This window comes from Balearica regulorum, chromosome 19 (assembly GCF_011004875.1).
Source record: "Balearica regulorum gibbericeps isolate bBalReg1 chromosome 19, bBalReg1.pri, whole genome shotgun sequence".
Lineage (NCBI taxonomy): Eukaryota > Metazoa > Chordata > Aves > Gruiformes > Gruidae > Balearica > Balearica regulorum.
The window spans coordinates 9,534,963-9,560,671 of NC_046202.1; the positions used below are offsets into that span (position 1 = coordinate 9,534,963).

At 45.9% G+C, this 25,709-nt stretch overlaps 1 protein-coding gene and 1 long non-coding RNA gene across 11 annotated transcripts in view; one reads left to right on the forward strand and one right to left on the reverse strand.

The window, feature by feature from the left end:
• The window catches only part of CLIP2 (CAP-Gly domain containing linker protein 2), a 101,248-nt gene that overhangs the window by 9,880 nt on the left and 65,659 nt on the right, over nt 1-25,709 (forward strand). For 5 of the 8 annotated variants that reach the window (XR_012838369.1, XM_075771440.1, XM_075771442.1 and 2 more), the window contains exons 1-2: nt 7,818-7,998; nt 24,116-24,330. Coding sequence is in view for 7 of the 8 variants with exons in the window: in XM_075771440.1 (XP_075627555.1) it covers nt 24,219-24,330 (112 nt within the window). In the remaining variant the exon portion in view is untranslated. Of the gene's footprint in view, nt 1-7,394; nt 7,539-7,765; nt 7,999-23,620; nt 23,756-24,115; nt 24,331-25,709 lie in introns of those variants that run through there. The other 3 variants (XM_075771444.1, XM_075771446.1, XM_075771441.1) reach the window with 3 other exon arrangements.
• On the reverse strand, nt 696-7,399 carry LOC142604507 (uncharacterized). Of its 3 annotated transcripts, none has more exons than XR_012838372.1 (4): nt 6,677-7,399; nt 5,677-6,574; nt 5,272-5,362; nt 696-878 (listed from the first exon to the last, which is right to left on the reverse strand). It is a non-coding gene; the product is annotated as an uncharacterized LOC142604507 (long non-coding RNA). The 3 variants fall into 3 exon arrangements; XR_012838371.1 differs by having other exon boundaries at nt 5,677-5,815; nt 6,446-7,399; XR_012838370.1 differs by having other exon boundaries at nt 5,677-7,399.

Below are 25,709 nucleotides of genomic sequence, written 5' to 3' on the forward strand. Positions count from 1 at the left end.
TGTCGTTTCTGGCAGGACTGAGCGTTTGCAACGTTCATTGAGCTTGTCTGTGGGTATTTAGGACTGAGATAAATATTAGAGCAGGCAGCATAAGCTATTTAATGTGTACCTTCCACATTTAGCCTGGTCAACTCAAAGCACTTTACAGATTAGGTCAGTATCATTGTTCCTCTTTCACTGTTAGTGAAAACAGTTGTTGAGATGGAGGGAGTTTCTGTTTTATACCAGCAGTAAAACCAGAAACTAGATTAGAGTCCAATTTTCATGTGTCCCAATACAGTGTGCTATACAAAGCCACGTTGGCAGCATTCTCGCAGTGATTCTTCCTTGTTGGAACATATAATACAATTTATATAGTGCAATTAATAAAACTAAATTGGCAGGAAACTGAAGAAGTGTGTGCAAGTTCCTGGATCTGGGTTTTATCGTAGCATTTGACAGTCAAAATCCACATTATAAAGGATTTTCAGTAATATATATTATAAAATGAAAATGAACACTTGGCAAAAGATCAGACTTTCTCAACCTTTCTGTATCCGTTTTAGTAAAACTGGGATTTTGGGGAGTCATGACTGCCCTGCCTGGCAATTGCTGCAGTAATATCCAGTCACGGAGTGAAAGTCATTTGGGGCATCTTGCTACTCTGCTGTCACAGGACATATTATTTCTGTGTAAAGAAATAATCTCCTTTTTTATAAAGATATCACACTGATTCTTTAAACTTTTTAATGTCACACAGAAAAATGACAGCTGGGATCTGTGGATGGTTGAATGGGTTGATGGTGGAGACATACTATGATGGGAAAACTGCAATTCTAACGTATGGTAGGGTGTTCCTCGGTACCAGGATAGCACGCTTCTGTTGCAAATAGACTTTTCTGTGGAAGGAGAACAAAATGCAGTTTAATTACCATCCAGCACTCGCCTGGAGACAGGGTATCAGCCCATTGCCTTGCATCAACACTGAAACAAGATGTGCTGTAGGTTTTGAGCTGCGTATTTATGCTATGCTCATCACTGCAGTATTTAAGTTAGGTTGGTTGGGGTCTTCGGTTGAAACCTCTACTTAATTAAAAACATACATATGTTTGCAGAAAGTAGAGGGCAGCTAGTTATACTGTGGATGGCCTCCTATCTTGTGCGTACTCCTTACGCCAGAAAATTGCTAATATTCCACACCTCTGTATGGAGCCAGCACAGCTCTAGCAGAGCTCATTAACGTAGACTTGTGTCTCACCCAGTAGGCAAGGCTGGCTGGGAACAACTAGCTTGTCAGCTACTTTAATGACTGGAAATTAGTGGACTGTAGGTGATCCTGCATGGGACTGTAAGTCATGTAAACTTCTTTATGCTTCAATTTTCTCATCTGCAACTTGTTACAAAGATTGTTTCTTGTGCGCTTTGGGATCTTCTGGGAAAGCGTGTCCTATGTTAAATTACAGTGCCTTTAAATTAAAGTGTCTTTTTGGGGATAGCCTTGTTTTTCTGGAGAATTAAAGGCTAAGAAACTGAAGTGGCAGGACTGGATGTTTCCATAGTCAGTGCCAGAGTCAGGCCAGCTGTCCACACCAGCTCCGTGCATTGCCTACTGGAGACATTTTAAAACTCTGGCTCTTTTCTAAGTGTCAAAGTTGGAGCTCATTTTTCTCCCCTTCCCCAATAAACACAGCTTCGCTTGTAGGTACCAAAATCTTTTTTTCAAGTTCTAGGCACAGATAGGAAGCTCTTTTAGCTTGGCTCCTGTCCCTCATCTTTGATCTTCTAACATGATCCAGTTCATGCAAAGGAAACGGGACTCTCTGCCCTCTCGCAGGCACTGCACATTCTGTAGCTCTGGTAGAAAACATCTGGTGCTTCTATTTGGTCTGAAATAGTATTTGTATCAGGACCCAAACAACAGGGAAACAGACTGCTTTTTTTTTCATAAGGTTCAGGCTGGCTCCAATTTGTTACAGACCCTGTTTGACCAGGTCAGAAAACACTAAATCTTCACAGCCCTGACAATTAGAAAGGTCCTGTGGCACGTATTTGGAGCAGCAGCAGAAGAGGGGAACAATTTTTTGACATACAATGAAAAGTAGTAAGTGAGCCAGAAGTAATTTTGATTTGTAATGCATAGAGACAGAGCTTGGATGGTTTGCAAACAACGGGTGCTGGTATACATGATGCTTTGACAACTGGAAAAATGCAGGGTTGCCCTATTCTGAGTGATCTTTGTCTAGTTGTGTTTTCCCGAGGATATGCTGCGCTACACGGGGCTATACAGAGTTACCAGAGGCTTTGTAAAATAGGCTGCAGCTTCACCTGATGAATAGGGTATAGGACACCGTGCTGGGAGCTCTAAGGCTGGCTTTCTTGTCTGACTTGAATGTGTATAAAAAGAAACGCATGAACGGAGTGAAGTACAACATGGTAATGCCCAGAGTCTGGCCACCTAGGTTCTGCTCCCAGCTGTGCTGCTGTGTTAGAGTGGGCACTGGGAAGAGAAACTAATCCCTCCCAATTTTGATTCCTGAGCCTGCAAAATATAGGTGATGTTTACTCACCTTTGAGGTCAGTAGGCATAAAAGTCCTTTGATTAGTGCAAGCCAGACTAAGTGCAACTGTCAATTGTCCTGATATTTAAAAAAAAGGACTAAGCAAAGGACAGCCTGATCTTTAGTCTCAATTCAGACAAGCAACAAGCTTTAGGGTAATAACAAAGAAAATGACAATAAACATGTGGTACTGGGATGGAATGGGAGGGCTGCTTAGAATGGCTTACCTGCTACTTAACCTCTGGATTGTTTTTTTACTCCCTCTGTATCAGGAGTAAGATGTTATACTCATCAGTGCCAAATCTCTCTTCAGTCTCTCCATGCTCTGATCCTCCTGTATTACTTTCTTTTGCTCATGCTTAGTTATAGTTGTTCAACACTCAAATGTCGATGTTGACCAATGTATTTCTGTGTGGATGATCATGGATATGTTGGGGGTTTGTTCTCCATGACTGTTACTTCACCTGAAATGAGGAGCTTCATCTTTAGATGAAAAACTGGCAATAATTCACTGACTTTAAAAAAAGAGCTATTCCAAGTTCTCCACTGCCAGTGTGACCTTGCGTAGGTCATTTAGGCAAAGATGGTATCAGAGGAGAGAATTTCAGGCGGCCTCCACTTAATGGGTGCCAAAATTCTCTGAAAATCCTTTTGCCTTTGGACTTGTGGATAGGGAACAGTCTTTGTGATGAAAATTACACTATTCCTTCGATCATGCAGTGTGGCCCATTTTACTGTGTTGCATTTGTGTGAAGTGCTGTCCCACATTCCTCAGAATCATTGCCACTGCAGCACAGTAGTTTACTTTTAAAATGTGGAACAACAGGAACCAGACTGTGCTAATGATTAAATTATACTGATGGCTGAAGTTTAAGTAACAGTTAATGCACTAATTTCAGTATAGGAAATACACTAAAAAAGCAGTAAGAGCTCCTCTTGATCTTCATAATTAATGAGAACTGCCATGATCCTTCAACATATTTCCACCCACACTTGCTTTTATGTTAACAAATGTGTAGGAACACACAGCAGTCAGCCTAGTAGAAAGCCTTCTTTTAGAGCACTTTCTGTCACACTGCACAAGCCACGTGCACTCCCCTGGAAGACTCCTGGAGCCAGGTCTTGCCCATGTTGAATCCTGGCCAACAGTTTAATTTCTTTCCGTGAAACAGACCAAAGCCAGGCCTTCAGAAAAGAACGTACCTAACACATATGTCTGATCTACATGCACCCAAATAAGCATCATCAGCTGTGATAAGCATTTCTGGAAGGAAGATGAGTAGAATTCGTATCACTTCACTTTAAGCATCTCATTTGGCCTAACTCTTGACTACCCCTATAATTCACGAATGGGAGTGGGCATTGTTAGAGAGCAATTAATCCATTTCAGATGTCTGCAATATGATGAGGGGAATTGCACCCCAGTGCCTGTTTCTCTGCACTCATTATATAAGAAGTCTAGACAGTTGGCTCAGATATAGATGTCTGAAGATAGATGAGAGGTTTCTTTCACCTAAGGAGATACAAGAGAATCTGCTGGATATTAGAGGCTTTGGAGCAGCTCTTGGTTGGATAACAAATGCCTGAAAACATGGTGCCACTTGGCTGAATTGTTGCAACTGTGGAAGATCTTAACAATTTAAAAGCTGTTTACAAGAAGTTTCTGAACTTTAGTCTTGGCCTAGAATGGGTAAGGCTTAGAGCAGTCACTGATCCTGAAGATAAGAAGTTCTTTCAGCAGCTCTGTAATCAAAGGAGAAAACCAGCTTTTCTTTAAATCACTGCTTTCATCTTGTTTCTCCCACCAATGCTGGAATTCTGTGCTCTGCCACCAAATGCAGCAGCCTATTTATAGTGTCAGCTTGAATGAATAGTAAGAACTTACACTCTGGTTGCAGCCACATCTTTGAGATGATGAAAGTCACATAACTGCATGTTGACAGTAATGAAGTTGCACAATATTTTCAAATATAGTTGTTTCTGCCACCACTCACTTGCCACAGTACACTGGCAGGGCCAAGGGATGTATTTGGCAGGGATTTCTAGGCATGCAGCAGGGAAGAGGCTGAAAGGATTCAACTCTGAAGCTTTTGTGGACTTCTGGGGTCCTGATGTCACCGCTTCATGTGGCTTATATACACTCTGTAGCCTTCAAATGTAGCTGCCTTTGGGGAATAACTGCAGGATCAGGGCTTTAGGAAGTGTAATCTATTGGTACATGACAAATCAAGTGTCTCATCAGCTCTTTGCAGAGAGGTGCTTCATCTCCTGCTGCTGGCTAATAAAATGGAAAGATACTTGAATGCTGTGGTCATTTCTTTTCTGCTGTCCTCATTCATACAATATAGATAACAGCAAAACACAAAATGTTTACTCTTTTTGTTTTCCTAGATGCATGCATGAGTTTTCCCTTGGTTTTAACATTGCTTTGTCTGTGTAATGCTTTGGTTTGTCAGGATAATTTAAAAGAGAACAGCTGTGAAGCTTTTTAGTGATCCCAACAGCTAATGCCAAATACTCACCAAATCAGAATAATGGATCAGTCAAGCAGAGACAGTTTTGACTATCTGCGAGAAGCCACTTTTCAAAACAAAATAAATATTGTATCCCTAAAATAGGAGGGTAGTATATAGTAGGAGGTTTATCAGGCAAATGTGCTAGCCCAGAAATGTCAGAGATTGCATACCAGCTTTCTACATGTAATGGTTTAATTGAAAGTCGTGGCCCTGCTCACCTCTGTAAAATTGACAAGTCCTCATAGATTCATAGCTGAAACTTAAGTGTCTCCGACCATCAGTGCAGGGCTGTTCGCCTGCACGCGGCTCCTGTGGATAAATAAACGGTTGTTGGGAAAATAGTAGTGCCACTCTGCATTTATTTTCATCCTGAAGCTCTGTTTGTGAGAAGCAGGTACGACAAAAGCTGAGGGATAGCTTTGTGAGAGAGCACTTGATGGCAAAGACACAAATTCAAGTCCCTGGGTACTTCAGCCAGATCACTGCTAGTGCTCTGGCCCCGGATGATCTTTCCTTCTCTCCCTGGAAATTCCCCTGAGAAAGTTTAGTCAGAGAGGCAGATTTGTCAAAATGATTCAAGGAATTGACTGAAGAGCTGTGAAATTTTTCCAGCTTCGTCTTACCGAAGCCAGTGGGCTCAATTCTCCTCTCGGTTTTGCGTCAGCATTGCAGAACACACGAGGGAAACCTGACTGCGTGGTGCAGGTCTGCCTCGTCTTCAGGGAGCCTGGCACTTGGATCGCAGGATGCCTCGAGCCCCTGCTATATAAAATATAGTAGTCAGGACAATAAATGACTATTTGCACACAAAGCCCTTGGGATGACCGAGTTCTAAAGAAGAAAATAGAAGTGCCTGTAAAATTCAAGACTTCTGCTGCTGAAATGGAGCAGCAACAAGAAACGCGCCAGCTTGCAATGTAGCGTGTCAATCCTGGGCCCCCGTCCTGCAACAAGTTGAGACTGAAGACGGGAACGGCATTGAGCCACTGCGTGTACCACAGACTATTGGCAGGCAAAATATAACCCCAGACTTGCTGACCTTTTTTGTCATAGTGTAGATATAGGGCTGTAAATTAAACATTTATGTGGAAGTTTTTGTAATGAGAACAAATTAGCCTATATAAGATACAGCATAAAATTGTGCAATTGATCAAAAATGAGAAGGTTTAACTTCTGAGCAATACCAGATTTGAAATCCTACCCTGAAGCACCTGAAAACATTAAAGAGGATTTTTTTCAAAACTGCTTTAAATTTACACTCCTCGTTCTTACAAAATGCATGGCTGCATATAACGCTTCTTGTTAGTCTCTCTGGAGCTCACAAAGGGAGGTCACATCATCACTCCATTGCCGTTTTGATAAGGAAAGAAACTCGGACCGAAGGATACGAACTGGCAGAGCTGTAAGCCAGGAGCGAAGCTGGATGGAGAAGCGAGACCTCCGGATGGAGTCCAGAGCCCAATTCAGTAGGCACCTTCTCCTCTAGCTCTTCTCCTGGTGACACACTGTCTCCCTAGGCAACTACAGATTAGAGAGGAGACAAAAAATCTTATATCCAGAACCGCAAATCAATGACTTGAGCTTGGATGTAGGGAAAATATCAGGGAAAGACAGTGAACTAACAGTTGAAGCAGAGGCGTCGGAGTCAGGTGCTTCAGGTTCTATTTTTGACTTGGACCAGCCTTTTCTCTTCGCTTTGGCTTCCCCTCTGCAAGATGGAAAAATGAGGATGCTTGCGGCTCCCTCATGGGGCTGGATTGTCTTGCTGAAGCCAAGGCTGTCAAATCTCATCTTCCGGATGATCCTCAGTTGACTTCAGCTTTGTTCTTCTCTGCTCTGCTGCCTGCACCTCCTTCCCTTGCATCCCTGCTGTGCTTTCCTCGGCCCACATGCAGGGTGCGGAGCAGAGTCACAGCAACAAATCTCGGGACTGTTGCCAGGTGGGACCCTCCTGTTCCTGCATGGCCTGTAGCCTTCCACCATAGCATCCGCTGTGCAAAATCACTGCTGATGGGCGATGGGCGATGTCTGTAGAGCTACTAAAGTACATTGGATAGAGTTGTGGCCCTCGTACGAAGCACTTCCACTCTTGTCTGAATTAAAGATGCAATCTCAGGGGATAGGTGCTGATATGACCCTGTGCTGTTGTGTCTCCATGAATGTCAGCCCACATACAGCTCTGGGAGGTATCAGCAGAGAGGTGATGAGAGACCAGTGATGATTATCAGCTCAGCCTAACCTTCCTGGCTTCAAATGAACGAGTTTCCAAGGCTGCAGGTGCTTTCTCTTTGCTCCATCCCCCAGAATATCCCTGGTAATTAGGGCTCTCTCTTTTTTCCAGGATGCAACTCCAACTCCTCCTGCCCTTCTCGTATCAATCAAATCCGCTACCACATAAATTCAGGTGTGCTTTGAGAGCTCCTCCTTTCCAGAGACCAGCCCCAGAGCCGCCAGGACGGGAGGCTGCATCTCAGCCGAGCAGAAGGTGAACTTCATCGTTATTTCTTTTCTAAAAGGAGCGAGTCCCGAGGGCTGCAGGCGGCCAGGAGGAGCCGCCGCGCTGCCTTTCCACCCTCCCACCCGGCTTCCGGCTACGCCGGGGCCCGGCAACCAGGAGGATTTCGGTGCGGGGCGGCCCCGGGCCGGCCCCTTTGTTCGCGCGGGCCGCAGGGCCCGCCCGTGCCCCCGCAGGCGGCGGCCGGGAGGAGGGAGGGGAGGGAGGTGGGGAGGGGGGGAAGCCGCGCTGCCCGCCCAGCATCCCCCGGCCCCGCATCCCCCTCCGCCAGCATCCGCCTCCGCCAATCCGGGCCGCCCGCCGAGCTCCCTCCTTCCCGGCTGGGCTCCGCCGCGGCCGTGCAGGGAGTGGCACGGCGGCCGCCTGCCAGGGGCTGCAGCTTGCGGCGGCACGGAGGGTCCCGCTCCGCTCCCCGGCGGACTGCGAGAGGGTAAGGGGGATGGCGGGGCGGGGAGGGAGCGCCTCTGCGAGCCCACGCCGCGCCGGCAACAAAGGAGGGGATGAATGAAGGCGGCGAGGGAAGAGCCCGGAGCCAGCCGGGTCTGTGGCGCTGTCAGCGCCGCGATCCGCCGCTCGGGCTCCTTGTAGGAGGCTTGGCCGCGGGAAAGCATTGTCCTTGGTCGCGGGGGGGGGAAAGGCACCGTCCTTGTTACGGGCTGAGCTCGGTGCCGGGAGGGATGGGGTTCCCGCCGCTGCCGTGCTGGTCCCTCTGCCTTTGCGGGATCGGGGGCACCCACCGGCCCGTGGGCAGGGAGCTCGGGTGGGAGTGTGCGGCGGTGGGGCTGGCCTGGTGCACACCCACCTGCACACACACGGGGCTCCAGCCCTGACCGGCACCTCCGCGGCTGGGTGTTGGTTCGGTAGCAAACACACCCGCTGGTCACAGCAAATGGCTCTGACTGGGAGCAGCTGGAGAAGCAGGGGCCTGATGCTGGGAAGATGGAGATAAGAGTGGGTGTCATCATCAGTTGCTCAGTGCTGAGCGAGTTTTGGTTTTGAAACGGGAGGAAAATTTTCTTTTGTCTCCAGGAAGCTGGACTGCTTGCTGGGCTCAGTCTTCTCTCTGCATTTTTGTTCTTTCATCATCCAGATATCGATATTAACCACATGCTACAGGATTTTATGGGGTTTTTTGTCTGTGGCAGGGAGATGTGGTTCTGAGGAAGGCCCCACTGGGTCGGGCTGGTGGCATTCACGTACTGCTCGGGTTGTGAATGGCAGGGCAGATGGGGCAGGTCTCTGCCCCTTGCATCTCCCGATACCAACCAGCAAACGGTCTGCATGAGGAAGCACCCAGGGATGGAGGCAGAGGCACGCGTTGTTATCGCCAGGGTATCTAGGCAGGTTGCAACTGCATTTGGGAAGTGCTGGGAGACAAAGCACTGTGTCAGCACCGACTGTTATTTGCCGCTCTGTTGAGCATCAGTCTCGTAGGCCTGCACACTCTGTCTCAGAAACTCATCCTGCTGGAATGGATGTCAAGTTTCACCAGCCCATCCGCTGCTGTCGGCTAGAAGCGTTTCCTTGAGGGTGACTTGCAATTTGAGAAGGATTGGGCTGTACATGGACAGAGATATTTTTGGGGTGCCTTGTTGGCCTTAGCCTCTGCCCTGCTGCCTGCTAGGCAGCGTTTCTCTCCCCAGCAGTGCTCCAAGGGAGCCCCTGTAATCGGCATGCATCAGTCCTGTCATTGCTGGGGAGGTAATGCTTTAAACACGGTGCAGCTGCCTATTCTTAAACTTAGGTTTGGGATTTGGAGTTTTAAGAAACTACCTGCCTGCTGTTACAGCCTGCCAGGGCTAGGAAAGAGTCTGCCTCGAACAGCTGTGTTCTCACGAGAAGGTGTCACAGTGCCTGCCAGGAATCACTGAGAGCACAGGACTTCAAAGGCTCAGCCCTGAGACAAGCCACAAGTTAAACCGTTAGCACCAGCCATTACAGGCTGTGCTGGAACCAGTCTGTCACAATCTCAGGAGCGCTCTGTGTGTGGGGCCTGCCTTCAATTAAGGGAAAACCTGTGTGTTTCAGGAGATGCTCTTAAGATAAGTATGGACTGGATTATCTACTGAGGCCGAGGGTTGGTATGCACTTCTCTTCTGCTTGGCTTCCTGCCGCCTCTGGCCTTGGAGGCTGCCATAATTTACTCCAGCAAGTAGCAGTTCAGTTCTTGGTGGTTCCTGGCGTGTTTCCTCTTTCTCCCCACTTGTGCTTTTGCTCTGCCAGAAGAAATGATGAAGAACCCAAAGAGGGATTTTCCGGTGTCGAAGGATGGGGCTATGTAAGAGTGTGATGCCAGTTCTTCTTCCCTTGTGTTACTGGGTGGTTAAAATAGTTAAGGGCACAAATTCTGCCTCCTGTTTTTATTTATCAAAATGCCTCCTCTATCCTTGAAACTGAGGGAAATGAATAATTTTTTTTTTTTTTTTTTTTTTTTTGGAGGGGTCATAATTAAGGTTAGGACAAGAGACAATATATAAAGCAAGTTCCATCCCCCAGACACGTGGTATCGGGACCACTTTGTGGAGTGCATGCAATGCATGGAAGGTTTATATACTGACTTTAACAGCTCTGGGAAAGCCCAGGTACAGGTAGCTAGACCTGAACATAACTTGTTGCTAACCTATGCTAGATATTAGTATGGATTTATTTATAGAGATATCTATAGGTATTTATAGAGTTATCTATTTTTTTTAAATAAGTATCTTGTGACTTGTTTTACCCTTCCATCTCCTAAGGGGTCTGAGCACAAGAATGACCAAGGAAGTTGCTGACATGGGGCGAGAAAGCATGTTTTCACTGAGTTAGAGACAGCCAGCGATCTCTGGCAGCTGTTCTTTTATCGCTGTTCTTGTGATATGTACAGTAGAATTTCATGGTTGCCTGGGAGAGCACCCCGGTTGATAGTACTGGCAGTGTTGGACCCCAGCAAGACTGGGGCTTTGTTGTACTGGTCAGTTTTCTAAACCAACCAGATCAGGTTAAGTTGCTGCATAAAGAAAACAAACTGTCCCAGGTCACTGAAGAAGCCCAGGTTAGAGAGGGGAACTGGACTTGGTCTTCCTGAGTCCTGCTCTGATCCTGCCTTCTCCATGCGGCTGTCCTTCCCGTCCCACGTGAAAGCTCTCCTCTCTGTGGCTGGCAGAGAAGCGCAGAAGTCTGTCAGTGTGTCGACGTACGAAGTCTCTTTCTGCAGTACCACCCTGTTCTCAGAGCATTGCCCCTGTTCTGCGGAGATGACCCTCTGTGCTGTGTTTGTCTTTTGTACTTTGTTGAACTGCAACGCTAAACAGGACAAATCAAATTCACTTTCCTCATAGTTGGATTTTATTTCTTCCTCTTACATGATTGTGCAGTAGCTCTTGCTGTAGCTACCAGTGGAAAAATGACTTCATTTCATGTGACTCTGAGTCTGGCACCTTAAACTGATACTTAACTGCTATTCCTGAAAAAAAATTCCAAAGAAACCCCATTAAAAAAACCAGCCCAACAATATTTTTGCATCAGACTTTTTGGAAATCATTCCCATGCAGTGGCATGGTTTTTGTTATCTCCTTCTAAATGAGTGAAACTGTGTCTGTAAAATAGCCATGGTTGTTTCAGATGCAGCGTAAGCAAAGAAAGGTGTGTGAAGAAATAAACCCAAGTATTGTCATATTTCATTACCACAGATTTTTGGGTTTTTTTTACTTCAGTGTGATGAAATCATAAACGATGCTGACTTGATTAGGCACTGGAAGTAGGTGGTACTTTCCTTTCAGTGACTGATTTTTGTTATGCTAGTGTTTACCCCCCAGACAGTTGTAGAGACCTGCGGTATGGATGAGCGAAATGCCCTGCTGTGGATTCTGAGCCAGCGGTGAAACACCAATCTCCTCGTCTGTGCTGAAGCACAAAGGGAATCTGAAGTTTGTTTGGTTTATTTTGAGAGTTAACATTCTGAACTCTGATGTTTGGTCCCTTGATAACTCCATTTGTGCCTGGGAAAGCCAAATGATTGTTTTTGAAAAGTATTTATTCTCTGTGTCTAGAAAGTAAACGTTTCGGAAAGACTTCCCAAATCCTTTGATGTGTTGGATATGCAGAGAGGTAGCGATGTCTAAAAGAGTCAGGCAACTATTAATCTCTACCACTGTTTTTTTGAGTAAACTCGGGGAAAATCTTTTTCTTCTCTGTATCTGTTTCTCCCACGTACAAAATGAGTGATGCAGCTCTGACCTCCTTTGAGGTCTATGAATGAAATGCTCGTGAATTTTGGGTATTTGGATCTTGGAACTATTTGATCACTTTTTGGTGCTTTTTAATCCCTTTCCTGTGCTCCCACGCACAGATCCTTTAAAAAGATAGTGCAAATAAAACTGTATTGCTTGTGGCAGAGCTCTTGGTCAAAATTAATCCTATTTTATTTTGGTGAATAACTTATGTACTATAGTGAAGGCTACGTGGATATTGGTTATGCTGGAAGGGCTTCACAAAAATTTGGGGTGGCAGAAAGGTCAAGAGATCATCTGCTGTTCCAGGTTAGGTCTGTCTTGATCTCTGTCATTTAAGGCAGAGGTTTGAAGATTTTTTTTTTTTTTAATTATTTTTTAAAGAATAGTGTGGGCAATTGAGGGAGTTTCTGCAGCCTCTCTGGACAGTCTAGTTCAGTCTGAATGAATGTTGTAGTCAGTACTGTGTAGTGTGTCTCTTCCCTTCTGTTTTATTTGTTGCCATTGTCACTTTGTGTCTTTGCCTGTTATTGTACAAAGGACGAGTGCAAAGGTGTTGTATTGACAAAACCAGCACAATTTCTTTTGCAGCATAAACTTCTTTTGCAGCACATCCTCCAGAGGGGCAGAGGAAGGCTTCCTTCCAAACCAAGGCACCAACTTCTGGTGTAGTCACTAACAAAAGACTTTTTCTGGCTGATCTGTTCTTTTTCTTCCTTTGACATATTCCTCCCCCATTTATTTGTTGCATCATGCTCTGAAAACTTCTGTGTCCGCCAATTAGTGCTGGAAACTTTTCAGTAATCCTGACAGGCGCAAGAAGCAGCTGCCTGTTGAAACAAACAGCGTTTTCCCATCCCTTGCAGACTCCCATTCATGCCCTGCGAGCACATCCCCTGGATGTCCTGGCTGGGGAACAAACCTCCCTAGAAAAAGGAGGCCTCTCCTGGAAGATCTGGAGGTGCACTTAAATCATGAGTGCGGTTCATGGGCTTTTTAGCCTCATATTTGGCTGTCATACGTTGTGTGCTATGCTGCCTCAGTGGCTTTCATCAGCCCTCCACACGAAGCCTATCCTACTGACTGAAGTCTGCTCCTTGACTATATTTAGCATATAGCTATTTGTTTTATAACTGAGATCCTTACTGTGCAAACTGGAGTAGGTCAGTCTGCAACCTTGAATAAGTGCTTTTTTTTTTTTTTCCCTCCTTTCCTCTGGACTTCTGTTTCCCAGCTGGTAAGTTTGGGATGTTCTAGCAGATGACCAGTCTGCCAGCCGTTCCTCATGGAGATTTAATGACGGACAATATGGCACAGAAAACCAGGCTTGTGTGGAATGTGCTGCTGAGGCAGGGGAAGCTATTTTGCCTTTCCCGGTTCATATTTTACATGTCCATTTACGTAGGCTTTTACTGGGATCTATGAAGTAGCTTTTTGAACTTGCTAAATCTCTTCCATGGGAAGAATATAGAGCTTAAATGTATATTTATATATATTTTTAGTAAACGATACTGACAATAAGCAGTAATTATTAACAATAATTCCTTCTGCAAGCTTAATCTTGATGTCTCCAAAGCATCTGCAAGCACTTTTTCCCTTTTTATCTCTGAATCCCTGCTTGAAGCACGTTAGCTAGATGATAGGAAGGTGTGGGAGCACTTGCAGCACACTGACATGGAAATGTCAAAGTCAAATGGTGCTTCTGGGTGATAATATGGTTCAGGTTTATGGAGTGCTATGATATACTCTGCCTTAGGGTGCCGGGAACGTTGACTGCTATTGTTAGAAGAAGTGACAACTTGGTTTTTGCTCTTCCTTTTTGGTTGAAACAGGACCAGTCTGCATTAAGACACGTTGTGCCAGCACTCTGCATTGTAATGTACTCAGGCTGCTGCTTGTAACCGCTCTCTACTTGCTTGGCTAGACAAAATTATATCTTGATCTCTGTACAAAATTGTGATTGTGGTCTTGCCTGCATTAGAGGAGAGATTAGCGACACTTGCGGTGTAGAAACAGCTCGTTTCTGTAAGCAGTGAAGGAGCAGCTGGGGACACGCAGCAGCTCTGTAAAGCTCTGGCTAGAACATGTAGTGCGGTGGGTTGATCTGTCTGTCCTGCCTACCTGCACGCGGGCTGGGTTCACCCCACCAGCATCGCTCTTATCTCCAGAGATACCAAACGTTAAATCCCGTTTTAGCGCCAATCCAGCCAGCCAGACCTGTTCCTTTTGGCTGCCGGCATCTATACATCCGGCCCTGCTCTATGTGTGCTTCCCAATGGCACGGTAGCGTGTAGATGGAAATGCTGATTAAAACCAGGCTCTGGAGCAGTGCAGCTCTTGCAAGGTCTCGATTGACAGCCTTTCCCAGATGTGTGTACGGTGACAGCCCCTCTCATCCTAGCCAGCCCAACAAGTCTCGCTGGAGCACGGGCAGCACATTGTGCACGTTCAGTCTCCACACCTGCCTTGCAACCTGACCGTGTAGGATGGTTTTTCTTTCTCACCCCTAGAAATTGTCATCTCGAACCTCCCCTGGTATAATGTACTAAGTAGCCATCCTATGGTGCTGTTGTGGCTTAGAGGCTTTGAGCTAGGATCTCTGTTTCTCCACGGCCTCTGCAAGGCAGATGGTAAGGTGGGGGTGAGAGGAACCACAGGGAGGGAGTAATGTAACAACGTTGACAGGTAAGATCCATTTTGCTATAACTTGCCAAAATGATTATGGTTTTGGTAACTGATAGGGGTGCAATTTGAATAAGAGACGTGTTCCTTCTTGTAACAGGTTTGTGACCTATCTAAACTCCTAGGTTTTCTAAGCACCTTTGTACTGGAGTTGGGGGTGGTGAAGTAGGAAGCTCGGTGACTAACGCACTGTCCGAAAGCAAGCTTTCTAGAATACTGGCCTCCCTGTCTCCACCACGGGTTATGGTGGGAGTTGTGCAGATATGTCGGTGTCAGCTGAGGTCTGAGGAAATCACAGTATTTGTAGAGGCTCAGGAGAAAGCAGCAATTAGTGCTCGTAGCCCAAGGGTCAGCATCTTCAGTGGGAGGCTGAGTGCGGACTGGTGAATCAGCAGGGAGGAGGAGGGTGCTCCAGGAAAGAACTGTGTCTGGCACTGCTCTGCCTCCACCAGCGTCACGATGGGAAGCAGGGCACTTGAGTGCAGGGGGAGTGATGGGGCTCACACAGTGCCGTGGTGCTCCAGGGAGAGTGGGTTTGCTCCTCTGTAGCATCTTTGGTTTGGTGATCTCAGGTCTTTCACTAGGTACCAGTGGTGCAACTCTCCCGGTCTGCCACCTTTCTATTCACCAGCTTGGTACCATTATTATCTCTCTAAGTGGAAAGAAGATCACTGTGGCAGAAGAAAGCAGGAGTCCTGGCTGTCAGTGCTGCATTTCAGCTCTGAGATGATGTTCTGTATTTCCTTTCCAGCTCACCTCCCATTATGTCTCAGCTTACTCTTAACAGTCAGAGTGTGAAGGTGGGTTAGTTATTCTTTCAGCTTTTGGGAACAGTTGCTTTATTTGGAGGAACGAGATGATGTTAACTCATACTATTTGACATAGGCCTGGTGAGACATCACCTGGGATGCAGCGTGCATTTCAGGTTGCCCATGTCTAAACCAGACCAAATTCTAGTGATGCAGGTTTAGAGAACGTCTCCTAAGACGAAGCAGGAAACGGTGAGTCTCGTGTCTCGGGACTTCTCCAAGGAGAGCTCTGCTTGTTCAAAATGACATAGTGAAGGCAGAGAAAGGGCAAAGCTGTCTCATGGGGGCTGGGCACAGTGGGAGAGTGTCAGAGTTGTGCAAAGGGCGCAGTAGGTACGTGGGCAGAAGGTAGACTTGAATAAATCTGGGCTGGCAACTGGTTGGGGGGTTCCCAGCCAGCAGAGGCTGAAACTAACGCTGCAGAACTGCAGGAATGAAAAACCTTGTAAGGTGGAGTGCAAGGCAGTTGTACAACTAACGGAAAGGCGTTGCATGAGGTGCACGGCAGGCCCTTCCTATCCTGTATCCCTGCCTGAAGGTTCAGCAGCTTGTGGCGAGGAGGCAGGGTCCGTTTTCCCTTACTGTACGTTGTTTGCAGTGGGGCTCTTTTGAGGGGGTTCTGTCAGAGTTCCCCTGCAGTGCCAGTGGCCTGGGCAAGGCTTTGCTCTTGTTCCTGCTCCAATGGCCAGGTCTCACTGCGTACCGAATTGTGCTAAATGTGTCATCGCATTAACGTGATGACTTTTCCTAGTGCGCTTGAGAATGTGTGTGTAGATATTGGGCAGCATTAGTGGGGCACAGCGGGGGCTTCAGTGGCAAGCCCAGTGTGTCCCCAGGCATCTTCAATTGCACCAGAAACATGTTGCATTCTGCTCCTATTTTCTTTGCTAGCTTTTAATCAAATAATCTGCAAGTTTAAACTGGTACAACTGCACTGCCATCAGACAGGCTGTCATAACATTGCACTGAAACTGAAAACAAAATTCCTAGTTTCGAAAAACTTAAATTTGCAAAGCGAAAGAGAAGAAACCAGCAAGGCCAGTTGTTTCCTATTTTCAGCTCTTTGTTGCTCCAGCCTTTCGGTTACAGTCTACAAACCAGGGCTGTAACTGTTCAGGGCTGAAGAAGTCTTCATTGCAGGTGCAAGTTGTAAAAAGAGGGGGAAAAAATCAGGGTGATAGAGCCCTGGGTCCTGTTTTTGTTTCCTAATCAAAGTCCAGGGCAGAGGTTAGATTACAGAAGCGCACAAATCAGAGTTTATACGTTAACCTGAGCTCCAGTGAATAACAGATTAAGTGCCAGGGTGAGCTTTAATGTTGCGCTAAATCAACCAGTCAAAAGCCAGGAAATCCAAAAGTTCAGATCCTTCTGTAGCTCTGCACAGGGTGCGTAGCATGGCTGAGTTATTATATAGCTCATATTTAATTAAAGAAATTGTTTCTCCAATCGTAAAATACCAAGCCATTTTAATGGAATATGTTTATCATGTATCATTGCCTTTCCTACACTCTGCCTGCTCTCCTCACGTCTCTCTTCCAGATACTGCTTATGACAAATAACGCTTTCTGTGAATAGGAAACTTTGGATTTTGCGAAAGCCGCTTGAATTGCAGAGAAACCTTTCATGGCATTGAATAGCCTTTGGATCAAGTCTGAACTGCCCTGAGGATAGCAGTTCTGAAATCTCCGTGTATGTTCCGTTCCCTTCTCACGTGCGCTGTGCAATTTTGGTGTTGTGCCCCAATATATTTCTGCAGGGTCACTGTCTCCTGCCCTCAAGGCTTAACTCCAGGGACCAGAAATTCCTGCAGATCCAAGACCATCTCCAGGGATTTTCCCACAAATTAGACATGGTTTTTCTCTGCAGTTAGTACAGAATTGTTGCTATCTACTGTATCAGTCTTCAGTAGGCGTTTTGCCAGCATGGGGAGCCTAAGCTCATCAGCAAGTCCATAATTACGCCTCAGTTTGTATATAATGACTTCCTTGAATGTCCTTCATTTTTTTCCCCTCACTTTGCCTCAGGTTTTGCATTGTGGTTTTTAGTTAGTGTGCAACAGGATGTTTTTGCTCATTCTTCCTTTAATAACCATTGTTTTATAACTAAATCACAGGGTGATTAGTCTATCATGGTGGTTAGAACTAGCTTAAAAAATGTCTAGGCTTTTAAATAAAAGGCCTCTAGGCTTTCCCTTTGCAGTCTGTGCTAATTATAGCAAACCTTGAGTGAGAAAGAAGACTAAACACAGGCTTTTTTAGAGGTTAACAACCTTTCAGACATGCAAGGGAGACTACATAGTAATAACAGAGCTTTATGGCTGAAGAACCTATGTGAATTTTTCAACTGCAAGGAAGAAAAAAACCTGATGGCTGACAGATGATACCGGGATCCCCTGGTTTTCCTGGTGTGTAACTAAGGCAATACATTTTTTTCATTCCTGAAGTACTCTACATCTGTTCCCTCTATGGGAGAAGGAAACGTTTTCTTGGGAGAGGACTCTGACCTTAATTAAGAATGAGCGTCTCTTATTTCCTCTATACTTCAATTAAGTGAACAGATTTAATCCTAATCTGCCATGTGCTTCAGAATAGGTTTTTGATTGCTTGTCAGAAGGAGTAACTAATCGGAGAAGTGAGAAGGCAATGGTATGATTTCCTTAAGATGTTCCATCCGATCCAAGGTATTAAAAGATAAAATTGCCCTTTCTTCTCAGCATAATCTCTGTCTCTATTAGCAAAGCTGCAGCTTGGATTTATCAGATCTTGTCTCTATGTTGATCGGATTCATTTCCTGCTCCTTTAGCAAAAGACTGAGAGGTTTGAGCCTGGCCTTTGGATTTTGATTTCAAGGCAAAATTTGCTTCTTAAACCCCTGGCCTGTCTTTGCAGTGTGGCCGGGGTTGTGGGGTCGTGAGCCTGGGCCACCAAATCTTTACCTGTCCTTGCCTCTGGTGTGCGGTCAGTTGGGCAGTAACGTGTCCTGGAGTAATGACCCTAGGAGATGGAGCTTTATTGCCTGAGAATCTCGTTTTCCTGGAGCAGGGAAAGTGCAGAAAAGCTTGGAAATATGAAGTAGATGCAACCAAATGCTCAGAAACAAGAAATGAAATAACTTTATGCAACTTCAAAAAGAATCAGTATCTTTAGGCTAGTAAAGGTTTTGCATAAGGCTTAATAAATGAATACCAGAGTTGACACTGAGAGCTTTTTGCTTATTGTTGAAGAGAGTGAAGAGCTCCTCCAGCCATCAGTGGAGCAAATTCTTCTCTAGAGGTTTGTTTTCAGGGAGATGTTGGGCTCCAGGTTCCGTTGTCAACATTTACAGTGCCTGGTGCTGAAGGTTTCTGCAAGCAGTAATGCTGTTTGCAGCAGAAGGCTCTGCATGGGGAGTCCGACGCATGTGAGAATGAATTGCTGGAACCAGCAGTTGCATGTCTGTGGGGAGCAGAGTTGTTCTCGGGCTGTGCTAAGGTAGGTTTGCTCTTGTCCAGAGTCCCAGGGGGTCTTGAATGACAGAACCAAACCCAGAAACCTGCTCAATGCTCTGTACTATTTCTGAAATAAAAAGACAGAACATGGGTAGAAAATAAAGTTCCTGCTTTTCTGTTTAACGCCTCTGAATATGAATGCAAAGGATGTGTCAAAACTGAAGTGCTGTTGGACCTTCCCCAGCTACCATTGTGTGGCAGCGTGCGGGATTGTTTCGCTTTCCTGTAGAGGACAGGGATTTACCTTGCAGGCGTAAAATGCCCTTTCCACTGCTCCATATGGAGTCACTGTTACTACATTGTCAGAGCAGCTGCAGACAGAATTCCTGGTCTTTCCAAGCTGCATGTTTATTACTAATGCAAGAGTCTTTGTGTGGATTCAGCCACACCTCCACGTCATCTTCAGATAGCCCTGAAAATGGCTGAACCTCCCCTTGCGTTCCCTGCGCTTGCAGATGTGCTGCCATGGGGCTGCATCCCAAACCCTGGGATTCCTCATCCTTACGTGAGGAAAGCTGGCATAGTGTTTTAAATAATTGCACAAACAATTGCTTCTCAAAAGATTATCTTAGACAGGAATAGATAAAACCAGAAAGACTTTATTGTGCAAACCTTTCCCTGTCCAAATATTTGTCTTTGAAGTCACTGGTTGTTTGCATGAGTCAAGATTCTTTAAAAAAAAAAAAAAGTGCTTTACTGCTGCTCTGCATTGTCTTTGTTTAGCATTAACCTTTCATACAACATGATAACTTTGATTTCCTTCAGTCTGATAACTAGATACTGTTCTTTACCTTTTTTTTTTCATGGGCCCTTGTCCTGAAAAGGTGTGTACATGACTGGTTGCGAACTTCAAATTTAACTTCTTACATGTGGATTTCCAAACTTAGAAAATTAGAAAACTAAAATTTGGTACTCGCTCTTTTGGCTATATATTTAATTTTAAGAAATAAGGAGTTATTTCCTCACAAAATATTGTATACATGCAACTGTTACAGCAGTGTTCAGATAGACCCAGTCTAAACTCCCTTTGGGTCTGCATTCGCAATGAAATCCCTGTGCCTTGCCTAGGGTTTCGTGTTGGGTAAACGCTCCTTACATCTAGATCCATCCAGAAGGAAGCACCAGACACAGGGTGGGAGTCAGGCCAACTCAGCCTGGTGTCTGGCGACCTGTTCCTGTGTCTTGCAGCTGTTTCATGCAACATGTCAAGGTGAACAGATCCTTAGATCGGCGTATACCCATGAGGGTTTTCTTCTGGGGAGCGTGCTGAACCTGGGAACCCACTTTGTTGCTTATGTCCATCTTGAACGGGTATTCCACATGGCAAGCAAGTACTCGTGCGCCTTGTTGAGGGTAGGAAGGGTGGATGAAACAGAGAAACTCGTGGGTAAGCTGTATTGCCAAGACTGCCAAAGGCTTTTGCTTCCAACCCTTGTTTTGTGTTAGTCATCTGCCACATTTGAGAAATAATTGAAGTCTAAGCATCTTTAATTGCTTCTCTGTTTTTAATGCGTGCTGTTCTGATGCATGGCCAGCGTTGTGGGTACTTGTGTATCCAGATATATTGCTCCTGGTGAAAGGTATTTTCTGGATGTACATCTGTACTTAGTTGAGAACTGTTCCGCTTTTTGAATCTGATCCTAGGTGACTCAGATCCAGCTGTCCCCTTTTCTGATGGAAAGATGGAGAACAGAATATTTTGGTCATTTGAAGCAGGCTTTCATATTGTACATTCCTGGGATGCTTTTCTTGGTTGTGGGAACAGACAGAACCATTCATCCCAGTATGAAAAGATTGCAGGAAGAATCTAACGGAGATCTAGAAAATCCTTTTAATCTGTGTCATCTTGGAAAAAGAAGAAAAACAAAATAAGCAGAGCTGGTGGCCCCGGAGTATCCACAGGGACAGATGGGGGTTTTTTACAGCATCTGAAGAAAGTTACATTTCCATGAGGTTATACGGGAAGGCAAAGCTTACAGCTTGTGCAGGTAACATAGGGAGTAGGAAAGAGAAAATGGCTCATGCGTTACACCACACACGGCATCATATTTGCCTGTGTTTGGCATCTACTGCTGGAAACGGGTTTTTCAGAAGGGCTGTGTTAATAGAGCCTGTTGGGATGCCGAGGGTACGTACGGGAGCTCAGGGCAAGTTGTTATCGCTAATGGAGCAGGGCAGTGCCCTGTGGAGATACTGGCCTGCATCCCAGGCCGAGGATATTTCTGCAGCACAAAAGCTGCATCCCTCGGTTGGGCGATAATGGGATGGCTCAGGGCAGCACTGCTCAGCATGGTGGAGATGACCTAATGGTGTAATTCGGAAAAGCTCCGTGCTCGGTGTTCAGAGCTTCCTGAAAATCTGCTCATACATTTTTCTGTTGAAGGAGGGGAGAAACTAGTGACAGAGAAGGAGTATCTGTTCCTAGCAGCAGCTGTAGACTTCTTTAAAACGTGTCCCAGATGTTTATTTTTATCTATGTATTTCTAACGAGCTGCATTTATAGTAAAATTTTCTCAAGTTCATCCTCATTCCCCTGTGTGATAATGAGTGCGCAGGTACACGCTAAGGCAGCCACCCCTGTGTCCTGGCTTTGGCTTTGGTCATTCTGCAGCTCTTGGAGACGAGAATGAACTTTAGATACGTGAGTTAACCCCAGCAGACTTTCCTATGAACCGAGCGGGGCTGGGCACGCAGCGCGTGTCAGGGTGGGATGCAGGGTGACACTTCAGAAGTTTTCGGATCTGGTGGGTGGCGTGGAGCCCCCAGTATGGCCGTGAACTAGTGATGGTGAGTGTATTTCTGGATAAAAGCAGCTATCTGTTTAGAGGGTAGCTTAATTAGCAGCCTGTGGAGTCCATTTGTTTTTTCAGCATTAGTATGTTGAAAGCTAATGTGTTTGCATAAAGGATTCTGGCAGAAATCTTTATGCTGTGGGAATGCATTTCCTCTTATTTCTCTCCCCCTGCATAAAAATAAAGTCCAGTCATCCTGAGAAGGAGCAGAATATCACAATATCCTGTGACTTGTGTGGCCAGCTGATCTTCAGGGATAATTAGTAGTGGAGAGAGAATGAAGTTCCTCATCTCCTCATAGATGAGTAGCAAAATAGAGGAACAGACTCAGTCCACTGTCTCCCTAAAGTTTATGTGGTTCTGGCTGCAAAGTTAGGGATCCAGAGACTCCCTCTAACAAAACTCTGAAAAACTGTAAAATATTTTTATTCTTCTGGCATCCTTTCCTGCTTAAATTCTTCTCTACCACTGTTTTATCCTTCCCCTGTGTCCTTTAATCCTTCCCCCATCCACATTCCTGCTTGTGGATTCAACCAGCCATCATCTTTTAGCTGGAAGAACCAGCATCCCCAGTTCGCTTAGTCTCAAGTACAGCATCAAACCTTGTAACCAAAAGGTAGGACTGGGCGATGAGATGTGTAAATCTAGGAGTAAGGGTGTACTGTGAAGAGAGCAAACCTTCCAGTTGAAGGTGATGGAGATGGGGTGAGATCTCTTGTAGAGCACATCACTTACCGGCAGAAATCAAGTTGCTCTGTAAAATCAAAGCTAGCCCTGGGCAAAATATGTCCTGTGAGATGGAGTGGGTGGGAAGGCAATGTCTGCCTTGACAGGTAGGAGGAACCAGGCTCATCAATGTTTCTCGCCTCCAGATTCTGTTACTTGTCTCTCTATTTTATGCTAAAGGGAGCTGGAAACTGCAGCCTCCTGCCCAGCTCTGTGGCAGCATCTGGTCCTCGCTGGCTCTGTTGCAGGAAGGCTGTCTTCTCTCTTCCTTAACAAGAACCGCTTGCTCTTGTCCTTTTTTCCTGCTTCTAGTGATGTGATCTGAACGTCCCGCTTCTCATAAACAGTCCTGACTTCTGCGTAAGCAAAACATGCCCCAGTTGGTGCTGTCTGCAGGTGTCTGAAGCCACCCCAGGTGTTGAACACCTTTTGTGGGGGACGTGGGGAAGAGATGGGGCTTGATCCCTTGGGTTTTCACTCGGGCTCCCTCCCCAGGCTCTCTGCTGATCCCTCCTTTCTTTGTCTTGCTGAGCCGGTGTGGGATGACTGACTCCTATTGCAGAAACACTTTTTGGTGTCTCAGATATTTGTGAGCCCTCAGGAATACAGTTTTGGAATTCTCCTTGCGGTTTTTCCTCCTCTGTGTCTGCTTGCAGCTTTCCCTGGAGCGCTGCCAGCCCTCCCCTCACTCTGACCCAGCCTGTGTTGAAATCCTTACTCATGCCTTAATCACTTCCTGTCCCCGCTATTGCAATTCCCCCCTCGCAGCATCTGTAAATCTTTGCTACGTTAATTCTCCGGAGTGCTGCCTGCAGCAGGCTGCCTCCTTCCTCGGCCCAGGAAGCAGGTCTGGGCGTCCCCCGGCTCCTGGCTGGCCCTTGGTTTGTTCTCCTTGTGATCCCCTCTGCCGATATGTCAGCATTGTCCCTGGCTTGCTCTGCTACCACCTCCTTCCCTCCGCATCCCAGCCTGCTCAGTCAGCCAGCCTTAGCTTCCTTTTGGCTGATACTCTCAATTTTTTGATTGTTTTTCTTTATACATTAGGAATGTTTTTGCATTTTTTTTAAGTGACTTAGTCATTTCCTTTATTTTTCTTTTCTTGTCATAGAACCTTTTGCTTGAGGAGTTGTGTGCTTGTTGATGCAACATCCTTGCAAGGAATTTGGAGGTTTTATTCCATTTTCCTACTGGGAAGGGAGTGGCATAGGGAAGCGTTATGCGACTTCACTAATGAGTAGTTGGTAGAGCCGTGCTTAGGTTTCAGAATTCTTTTTTTTTCCAGTCTTACTGCAAATCCGTGGGGTCAGATGCCTTCTTTCTGTAACAAGGTTTTGGATTTGTCCTTAAGGAAAGGAGCTGAAGGCCCCATCTCGGACACTGCCTCTTCCTCTTTGTGTCAATTTGGAGCGGCTGCCCTGAAGTCTTGTGAACACGGGGACCGTGCACCAACACTCTGGTGCTGGCGGTGGTTAGTGTGCCTTTGGTAAGGGCTCCGGCTGCAGAACTGGGTCGTGGCTGATGCGTGAACTGAGACTTTATACCTTAAAACCAGTCAACAATTTCAGTCACTCAAATCCCAAACTGAATTTAAATTCAGGTTTGGTGGTTCTAGGAGGTTTCAGCTTTGGTCCAGGACTCCAGGGTTAGAGTGAGACTGCGACATTGAGGACAAGGATGTAACATTAAGATGGGAGATGAAGGAAATGATCACCCTGGTTTTACAGGAGAAGAAATGGAAGATCCTGACTGTCCCAGGGATGTGAGGAGGGAGCTGGGCACTGCCTTCTGTTCGGTGCTCTCCCACCCATTCTGTGTCTGATTTCTTTGTGCTCTTCTCTCCCAGGTCTGTGATGATGGAAGAAGAGGTCCATCATCGAGAAGCCTGAATGGTGATTCCAGGGCAGCAGTTTGAGACACTGGCAACACGAGCCTGAGATACAGCAAACATGCTGAAGCCGAGTGGACTTAAAATCCCTGGCCGGGCTGGGAAGCACTCCAGCCCGGTGGGACGGGCGTCAGGGACCACTGCAGCTGCTGTCACCACAGCTTCAAAAGAAGGTAAGGACTTAATTCAGCAGGGGCATGAGCTGATCACCTGGCTTAAAGGCAAAGGCCTAATCGTGCCAGTGTTTAACAGCACGTGAAATTCCCCACCTGTACATAGATTAATTGTGAACATGGATCGAAGCAATTGTAATTGGGTGAGTAAATGCCCCCCCCCCCCCCCCCCCCCCGCCCCAGGTAGGGCACAAACCAGGCAGGTTGTGGGGTGGCTGGGAGACAGACGGATGCTCAGGTGTTTAGGGCAGATGGAGGTGCTGCCTCCTGTCTTGCTTGTTTTCCTATGCATACCTATACAGACACTAACATTTGGAGAGCTGGTAATAATTAGGGAGATGGGAACCTCACCCATGAGCTTCTTAAGCACTGTCCTACAGCCATTGCTTCTGGCCTCTGATAATGCAAGTGTAAGAACCAGGCACTTAAGGTGATTTGTTCTGTGCCGATTACCTCGAGTTAGTACCTTTGTCTGAACAGAATCATTTTAAGCACTGGGATTTGAGTAATGACTTACCTAGATTTACATATACACACTTTACTGTCTGTTGCTCTATACCCACTGTATACATAAGCTATACAGACTGCCATTATGCAGTATAATTAAAAGTTCAAAAGCATTTGAGATGTGTTTTGCTTTGGTCTCGTTTTTGTGGCTTCTTTGACTGCTGGGTTGGTTTTTTTATTAGACGTAACTTAGCAAATATTCAAGGTGCAAGTTTTGTACATAATTTTTTTCATTGCACTTTGTTAAAAAAGATTTTCCTCTTGGTTCTGGGGGAAAGCATCAGGATCATGTATATCCTATCCATCATTTGTACGTTAAGTATATTACACTTTCATTCCAGAATGTCGCTGGTTGCTTCTTGAGATCTGCCAACCTCTTGTCCCATAATAATTCAGGCTGCGGCCCACATGCCTGGTTACTTTGCTATATGTTTCAGTCCCAGAAATATATAGTGTTTGGCAGAAGCAGAAAAGCCTTGTACTTGTCAGACAACGTTTTTAGTATACCCTGGCTCTGCCCCGTTGTCACACATCAGGGGCTCTGCTTTGCGTGTGGACTTCTTCAGCTGAGCTTTCTTTTCTTTCAGTGACTGATAGTGTATAGATCATCTCTCCCACTCTGTAAATTCTTTCCTTGAACAATGCTGTAAAAGCCATAGTTTTAACTTGTTTTTTTGCACATGTGCAAGGTCTTGTTTGAGGGGCCAGTCACTGTGTGAGATCATGGGCTGAGTCCCAGCCCCTTTGGCGTAAAACAGCATTGCAGGGAGTGGAGCGGCACTGCTCTTCTTCAGTCAAGGACTTGACCCTAGATGTAGAGATAAATGTTTGAGCTGCACTTTCCTGTGTTGAAGTCGGGTTTTAATATTAGA